Source organism: Azolla caroliniana, unplaced genomic scaffold (assembly GCF_043228905.1).
Source record: "Azolla caroliniana isolate FFs.n. ecotype wild unplaced genomic scaffold, voAzoCaro1.0.p SCAF_12, whole genome shotgun sequence".
Lineage (NCBI taxonomy): Eukaryota > Viridiplantae > Streptophyta > Polypodiopsida > Salviniales > Salviniaceae > Azolla > Azolla caroliniana.
In genome coordinates this window covers 2,534,070-2,543,524 of record NW_028230447.1, presented here as the reverse complement: position 1 = coordinate 2,543,524, position 9,455 = coordinate 2,534,070, and the positions used below count along the sequence as shown (strand labels likewise).

Genomic DNA, 9,455 nt, shown 5'->3' with positions numbered 1-9,455 from the left:
TAAAGTAAGCAACTCATTATATGGGGAATAGATTTTTCATATACAATATGTACAAAGCTGTTTATTACCAGGCGAATTAGTCAAATGGTTCACGATGGAAGACATGTTTCCTCGGCACTGTCATTGAGGAAAATCGGTGTCAGTACCCTCAGCACCCTCTACAAGGTTTGGATATTGTCAAAACTATGTAATATAATTTCCATCAAATAATAAGTGGGCCCCATATGGCTGACCATAAGGTGAACATTTTCTGGGAATCATGCATATGAAACTTTCCTTTATTTCTCCAGAGAGCAAACACCAAGTGCTCTTGTCCTAAGCCATTTCATTTCTTGAGATGCCCCTAGGTGGTCTCAAAAGAAGGAGGTTAGATTAGACAAAATATGCACAACAGACCCATCAAATACATTAGTGGGTTAGTGAGAAGGTCCTGAGCCATAGTCCCGAGTATTGTGCAGTAATTCGCCGGAAGACAGTAAATACTTCATTCACATTCATATAAATAACTTGCTCACATCATTTATGCAGACACTGACAAATGTGCTAGCCTAGTCAAAATAGTTACGTTTTTTTCGAATTGCACAAGGTGACAGACACCATGACAGATTTCAACAAATAGAGGATTGAAACCTCGAAAAATTTAAACAATTAGAAGATGAAAATAACATCTGAACTGACTACTCAGCAGTTTACAAGGACAAACAATATATTAGTAACAATATGATACGAGAGATCTTTACATGTTGGAAAAGACAACCCATCTCTCCATAAAATAGTTAGGAAAGCTAGTGAAGAAATGAAAAAAAATAACAGGATAGGATACAAGTTCATGATGCTTCTCCTGTATCAAAATTGTGCTTCCAAATTCAAATGAAGAAAGCAAAACAAGCCTGAAGTTATTTATGTGAATTGTTTGATGCCAAATTCAAATGAAGAAAGCAAAATAAGCCTGAAGTTATTTATGTGAATTGTTTGATGGATTGGGCTGGTTATTAGACAGGTAGAGGTAATTATGGAAAAGAAAACACTCATATAGATAGAGAAAAATATCATAAAAGATGAGCAATGAAAAAGCCGAAGATATGCAAGTCATGGGGTGTGGGTGTATGTGGGTATTATCCAAGATATGCAAAGCTAGAGAAACAAAAAGATGAAAAATGAAAAAAAGCCGAGCGCACTAGTAACTTGCATATCATTTCCTTCTTGATCTCGATTGATTCTCAAAGCTTGAGAAAGACAAGCTCTTCCACAGCATCCAGTTGTTCGATCTTCTGTAGAACCCCCTTAGACGGTTCATTGTCAACACCAATAGCCATGATTGCATGTTTACGAGGAGCAACTCTACCAACACTCATGAAGCTAATATTAACGTTCTCTTCTCCGAGTATATTCCCCACTCTTCCTATCATACTGGGTTGATCAACTTGTCGGCATAAGATAACACTACCTTCAAGACTCACATCAACATCAAATCTGCCAACTTTAGTGAGATGTGGAATACCATCTTTAACTCTTCCTTCTAATGTTACCTCCCCGGTCTCTGACACTGCACTAGCAAATTTAGATTCAACATGAGCTATCTTTACTTCGATCCTCTCCAATGGAAAATCTCGTGAGCCCTCTGCAACTCTTCTCTCTTCGCTCATCTTTAACCCTCTCTGCTTTGCAACATAGTCAGCATTTACTAAGTTTATGAATGTGTCAGAGATTGGCTCGATTAGACCTTTGGTTATCATGGCTCTGAGGAGGCGTGTATCAAGCTCGTCATCAGAACGGGAAGATGCGTAAGAAACCGTAACATTCTTCACACCTTGACTTCCACTCACTAGCTGGATAGCAAGCCTTCCCAAGTTCTCGGCTAAGGTGACATATGGAGATAGCTCGGCAAGAACCTATTATCGAAACACAGACCACAAATTTGCATTAGCAAGAAAGATATATTAATATATCTTATGAGGGCAAAAATGGCCCACTGAGACCTGTCCCCCAACAAAACACTATGACTGAAAGCTTCTCTCATCTGAAAGAGCAAGACACAAAGTAAAATGGAAGGGATGAATTACATCAGGCCCTAAGTCAGCCTCTTAGTATTTGCAAGTTGACTTGTTGTGAAGTTAAATGGTAGAGGAGATAAAAGGGAGAAGCAATCTATTTGACAAAAAGGTCTTAGCCATTTCCACTATATCAAATTCCCATGTTGTGCACATATTAGGAAGAGTAACTCTATGAGCTTTGCAAGTGCACATGGGAAGAATACCTAACAAAGCTTATGACATTGAATAATTTCAGGAAGAGAAAGCAGGGTTTTCCAACACAGGAAAATGTCTAAATCCTTCACGTGAATTCAAAATGTCTAGCATTACCCAAAAATAACAGAGAAAGAAGTAACATCTAAATTTCTGAAAGCTATAAATATAGCATCTTTATTTACCTCTTGAGGCACCATGGGGGCATTCACTGCAGTTGCAGAAAGCTCACCTAGCAACGCTCCAGCCACTGCTTCTGCAATCTCAACAGCAACACCCTCCTATAAAGTACCAAAAGGGAAAAAAAGCATTTATGTCCATTAACTACGTTTTTTTATCAATACGATGGACAAGACAACATCTAAAGAATCTGTTGAGCAATGAAAAGAAAAGAACCCAAATGATAGTTTTCTGATCAACATAGAAAAAAGCCTCAAAAAGGCTAGACTCATCACTCTGCTTCTCATTGACAGGCAATAAAATAACATCCAAAAACTGCGGTGTCAAGAACATCATACGAAATACAGTGCATCCGTTTTATGTATTTTGGATTAGAAAAGAGAACAAAAATAGCATTCCAAGGCAAAATTTACCTGAGCTTCTTTGGTGCTTGCACCCAAATGTGGGGTTACTATCACATTCTCATGCTGAACCAACTTATTTCCTTCTTCAGGAGGCTCCACTGTGAAGACATCCAATGCTGCCTGCAAGATCAAGAGTCAGATTTCCTTATGTGTGAGCTCAGAAAGCAATAAAAGCACTATATTCTATCACTTTGAAAAATGCTCAGCAAAATACGTCATTTTAGTTATGGTCTCAAAATAGCTGGGACTCAGAAAGCCAGAAAAAAAGCACTTTTTATATGGCTGCAGAAATCAAGCCATATTAGCAATATACACTTAGCTCTAGACAGCATTAGCTATAGGATCATTAACACACATGAATATAATGTGCCTCAGGATAGAAACTATGATCTTCCATACAGACATGAGACCAAACGAAAATCAATGCACGCAAACTATAGAAAATCAAAAGACATTTGAAGGATGAAAGATAAACATTGAACTTTACCTGAGCAACCACCCCACTCTCTAAAGCTTCAAGGAGGTCATCTTCATCGATGACACCCCCTCTCGCAACATTTATTATACGTACTCCTCTCTTCACCTTAGCGAAGCTCTTGGCATTGAAGAGTTTATCAGTGTCAGGAGTGAGGGGCATGTGGAGAGAAATGAAATCTGCACGAGAGAGAGCTTCGTCAAAAGAAACTAGCTCAATGCCAAGGGCGTGAGCACGATCAACTGCTGCATAGGGATCATAAGTGATCACATGCATCCCAAGACCCTTTCCTCTTCGTGCCACTTCAGATCCAACCTTTCCGAATCCCATCACTGCTAATGTCTTTCCTGCAAGAGAGACTCCTGTATACTTGTTTCTCTGCCATTTCCCTGCAAAAAGAAGAAGATAAAATCAGATATGTTGTCAGATTTCAGTCTAGACACACTCTTAAATAGCTCTGTTCTTTTCATTCGGGGTGAAATGGGAGAGATCATGGATTAAATCTAAACAAAGCGCCTTCCAACAGGAGAAAAGGACAGGACTAAACCTTAAAGGCCACTAGATCAGTGACACATTTCTGATTGTGACACTGCACAAAAGACTTTATTATAAAATTCAGACAGGATTACAAAACTACATCATAGGATTATCAGAGGCAAGGGAGAAAATCATGGGCATAAATCAAAACAAGCTTTTTTGATGGGGGAAAACCAATTACAACAGAACCCTAAACAAAACTGCATCAGCACCTGTAGGAGTATAGGAATTGACTATATATGACAGCTTTTGCATAAACATACTATATATAACTGTGATCTAACAAAAAATGGAGATTTTTTAGAAAGTTCGACAGAGAAACTTGCTTGAATCCCCCAATGGGAAAAAGAAGTAGAGAAAACAGAAACACAGACATAGCATATACAATGTAGATAAATAGAGAAGAAAAATAAAAAAGCCCTAACCAGTAAACTCTTGCCGGTAAATAGAGCAACAATGCTCAAGGATTTATACAGAACCATCACTGGTAAAAGGAGTATAAGAAAGAGAAAAGCAGAGATCCGAACTGTTTCATGAAGCTGGAGGGAGAAATGTACATAGGATCTGATACCCTAACCAGCTTAGCTGAGGAGGGAAGAACAAGATTAACAACTAGATCAGCACAAGAGCTGCCTGAGATTGACCAAAAGGCAGAACTATGATACTCTAACGGACACAGGCAGAGAATTATCTCAATATATTCAAGTAGCCATTCAGGCAAACCACATAGTTTGAATGGAAGGTAAACCCTAAGTGACAAAAGGCAGAAATTGACCAAAAGATGGAGAAATATATTCGATTTTCACCTTGCTGGCCAAAAATGACACAAGGAGTAAATATGAATCTTGAACCCGCACAAAAAGGAGTTGAGGTCAAAAAGCATAGAGACTATGGAACAAATCCTGAAGAACCTATACAGAAAAAGATGTGCCACCAAAACAGAGACAAAACCATAATCGAGCAGGTTTTAACCAGATTTGAGGGACATTATGATCCCATGGAGAGGTATGAAGAGTTAGAATAAGACTAAACCCTAACAAGGAGCAAAATATGAGGAATGTACACAAAACCTAGATAAACACAGAATGTGCAAGGAAACCTAACACAGGGATTTGAGAGTAGAATTGACACCACAAACCTAGACAAACACAGAATGTGCAGGAAAACCTAATCACTCAAGAAGAAGGGATTTAAGCATCAGAAGGCGGCACACAAACACAGGGCAGAGACAGATAGATATGTACCCGATTTGAGGGAAGCGCTAGAAGCAAAATATGAGGAATGTACACAAAACCTAGATAAAACACAGAATGTGCAAGAAAACCTAACACAGGGATTTGAGAGTAGAATTGACACCACAAACCTAGACAAACACAGAATGCGCAGGAAAACCTAATCACTCAAGAAGATACATACCCAATTTGAGGGAAGCGCTAGCCTGAGGGATGTTACGAGCCATGGCAGCGAGGAGGGCAATGCCATGCTCTGCAGCAGCGATGGTGTTTGCAGTGGGGGCATTGACGACGAGGCATCCATGCTCGGTAGCGGCGTGAAGATCTACATTATCAATGCCCACACCGGCCCTGCCTACTACCTTCAGCCTCCCTTTGGAGGCCTCGAAGACCTGCCGGGTCACCTTGGTTGCACTCCTCACGATCAGCGCGTCGCAGGTCGAGATCCTTGCGCAGAGATCCTCCTGTGTCATGCCATACGCACACTCCACTATGGCTGCTTTCCTCAGGAGATCCAACCCTGCGTCGCTCAGCTTCTCCGCTACCAGGACTGTGGGTAGAGCTACAGCATTGCCGGAGGGGGAAGAAGACGGGGAAGAAGAAGAAGAAGAAGATGGAGGGATGGGAGGTGAATTCGATTGTGGGCGGCTCACAGATGCGGTGCTGCTACTGTTGAAGAAGACGAGGTTAGGGTTAGGGAAATGGAGATGGAGCCTCTGCGAATTGGTGCCAAGGGATGGGGAAGGGCGGCGAAAAGCTAAGGAAGGGGGAGAGGAGCGATGGACAAAGGAAGAGGAGAGGGAAAGCTGTGATGATGATGAAGAAGAAGAAGAAGAAGAAGAAGAGGGAGAGGGAGAGAGGGAGAAAGAAGCCATAGCCGGGCAGCAAGATGGAAGAATAAAAGATTTCTACAAGAAGAAGAGATGGGCTATGGCTATGGCTATGGCTATGGCAATGGCAATGTCGGAGAAGAAATGGTTATAGGTTATATATACCTCTTTCTTCTTCTTCTTCTTCTTCTTCTTCTTCTGATTCTTCTGCTCTGTTTCTGCTTTTCCTTCTTTCTTGGGAGTGTGGGGGGAGGGGGGGGGGGGGGGGGGTCGCACTTCCAGGTAGAAGTGAAGTGAAGTATGTATGAGAAACAGAACAGAACAGAACAGAGCAGAACAGGGGAGGGGCAAAGCAGACAAAAAGAGTTAATTTAGGTGGGAAAATCTGAAGGAAATTTAGTGGGGATTTTGTTAGGAAGGAAAAACAGAGAGATTTATGTATGTATGTACATATATGTATATGTATATGTATATGTATGCATGTGTATATGTATATGTATATGTACATGTATATATGTATGTATGTGTATATGTATATGTATATGTATATGTATATGTATATGTATATGTATATGTATATGTATATGTATATGTATATGTGTATGTACATATATGTATGTATGTGTGTGTGTGTGTGTGTGTGTGTATGATTAGGGATTGTTCAGTGAAGGGAAAGAAGAAGAAGAGATGAATTATTGGGCAGAAATATCTTCTTCTTCTTCGTTTATATTGAAGAAAAGAGCAAAACAAACCTGTCATATATAACATAGAGGGGTATATAGATAGATAGATAGATAGATGGATAGATAGATTTGATAGGTAGGTCCTCCTCCAAAACACAAATATGGGTGGGGGAATTAGGAAGGCAAATCCATACATTCTACAAAGGAAGAAATATATGTAGGGTTTGTTTGTTTGCATACATAACACAAGAAAAAAAAGAACACGCCAGGGGAGAAGTGGGGGGGTTGAAGGTGGGGAATATTATTGGATGATCAGACCTTCTTCTTTTTGTTCCATAAACACATTGGATGATGATGGGACACATCCCATTGGCACACATGCCTCTCTCTCTATCAATCACATATTTCACATTACACACAAATATACGCATACATATATAACATGTACATGTTTGTATAGATAGATATTTTGGGTGGTGGGCCCTTGGCGAACCTTTCATCCCTGCTCTACGACAATTCCCAACTGCCACGTTCCGACAGTCGCCTCTCGTCTGCTGCAAAAATCGACTGTAGCCTTTGGATCTATGCAGTTACCTATATGTCGGCATATAGTCCTCCTATCCGTAGATTCAACCCCTTGTATTATATACGTTTTAAGCATATGTATACATCTGTCCGATGATAATCTTCATTTTCCAAATTGGCTATTCAAGTGAACTTTCCATCTCACGAGACTTGCAAACCAAACCCGTGTGTTCTACTACGATTACATTTGTGTTGATCTCAAGAAATTGCTTGCTACAAAGTCCTTGTGATTCACCCCTTACATCATCGATGTACTTTTTTAGCTCCCATTAACTTAGTTTACTTTTTTAGCTTGACATACACTGGCCATTTTATCTTTCTACTGAACATGTTTACTTTTAGCTCGAATCCACGTACATCAGAGTACATTACCGTATTGCATTAATGCTTCCCCGCTTTCATTTTTTGTGACACAAACATGTCTTTTAGGGTAGGGCTTGGTCAAGTTATGACACATCAATCGCAAGATTGCATAACTAAGACGGCTATTATGAGGTAGCTTTCAAGGGAAGAATGCTTGTGAGAACACAATGCTAGCTATTGGCTAATAAAAACCAATATTAAGAAAGAGAACTATGAATAAGTTGTATATCTTCTACTTCTAAAGTACTTCAATTTGTTCCATTAAATATTTATGTCTCCCTACTATGTTATGACAATCAATATATATATTAATGTAGATATATTCACAACCATCGTGAATGAACATAAGTAGAAACCAAGTTTATATAAAGAGAGCATGACACCTTCACACATAAAAAAGGTAGTGGAATCATAGAATTGAAAGAGTTTATTCTAATTGAAAAGCATAAACATGAAAATGCAGTGGTAAAGTTTATTATTTATATAGCCTTTAGATCAGAACCCATCCACTCAAGTCTCTAAATCAATGGGCCTACTCTATGGTTATTATTGTAGAAAGCATTCTTTAGTGTTTACCCACTAACTCTTTCCTTTGAAAAAACAAGTTCACTTTCCAGATACCCATGGTTGGGAAATGATAAGTTGACTTTTAAAATGTAAAGGCTAATAAAATTGCAACGTGACTTTCAAGTGACAAACTATAATTGTTGGCGGTTAGATTCAAAGTCGATGCAATGACATTTTGCGAAAGGTATGAGGCAAACATTGATTCCTGATTAGAAACTAGGGGGTTGGGAAATGATAAGTTGACTTTTAAAATGTAAAGGCTAATAAAATTGCAACGCGACTTTCAAGTGACAAACTATAATTGTTGGCAGTTAGATTCAAAGTCGATGCAATGACATTTTGCGAAAGGTATGAGGCAAACATTGATTCCTGATTAGAAACTAGGGGTGGTAAGGGTTGACAATATGTTTGCCTATTGGACATACACACAAAATACGGGTCATGCTCAAACCCATACATCTTCCAACTTCAACACATTTTGGGTTTTTCATATGAATGGCTACCTTATATGAGTAGTCCACCATGAACAAATGTGAAGTATGCTTGAGATACAAAAGAGAGTCTGAACCACATATCATTATCATTTAGAAGCTTCAAAGTTCTTACGTTCAAATGCTTTTCTCGACACAAAGTACAATATTGAACTATATGAACACATTGGTGTGAATACACATATGTATGCATGCATGTGTGTACACAATGCAATGCATGAATGTGACCACATACATATGATCTATATTCCTCAAGCTTATAACAAAACCAAATTGTGATAGGAGACATTCATCATGTGTGGTCCAGACAACCAAACTAAGAATTAGGAAAGTGCATGTGTTGATACATTGACTTGTAAATCTTGTTAATATACTAGTGTACACTATGGAGGACACCACATAATCGTTTGTTATTACAATTGAAAATTCTAATGCTTTTATTTCTTAATATAATTAAAATATCAACGATCTAGAATTATATAAAATGATTCCTTGTGATTATCCTTTCCGAGATTAAATGTTGAGCGCTCTCATCTTACCTCTCCCAAATTTGTCCATTTGTTGTAGAAAGTATATGATTAGATATGCGGAAGAATGTAGATTAGGACCTTCAAGATAACGTACAACAAACAAAACAAATATGTAACAAGATGAGAAACAGAAGATAGACACAGTTTTAGAGCTTCAATAGAAGTTCTTATTCTCTTCTATGTAACTCATTTTCTCTCAAAGACCTCACTCTTTACAATGTTAGGTTTGAGCTTATATACTCAAGCCCTAACTAGAGGATGTGTTCACACTAAGGATACAAAGTGGAAGGAGTTGGACTTTTATGCGAACAAACTCCCACGTAAAAGGGCTA

General features: G+C 38.8%; 1 protein-coding gene across 2 annotated transcripts; it reads right to left on the bottom strand.

The window, feature by feature from the left end:
- Positions 1-604: 604 nt before the first annotated feature.
- LOC147856816 (D-3-phosphoglycerate dehydrogenase 3, chloroplastic-like) lies at positions 605-5,964 on the bottom strand. Of its 2 annotated transcripts, XR_015530577.1 has the most exons (6): positions 5,259-5,964; positions 3,318-3,694; positions 2,840-2,950; positions 2,432-2,527; positions 950-1,892; positions 605-890 (listed from the first exon to the last, which is right to left on the bottom strand). XR_015530577.1 is itself a non-coding variant. In XM_087328230.1 (5 exons), exons 1-5 carry the CDS (start codon positions 5,947-5,949, stop codon positions 1,221-1,223), a joined length of 1,947 nt encoding a protein of 648 aa, XP_087184356.1. In that variant the 5' UTR covers positions 5,950-5,964; the 3' UTR covers positions 605-1,220. The 2 variants fall into 2 exon arrangements, 1 of the variants encoding a protein (XP_087184356.1); XM_087328230.1 differs by having other exon boundaries at positions 605-1,892.
- Between the last annotated feature and the right edge of the window lie 3,491 nt (positions 5,965-9,455).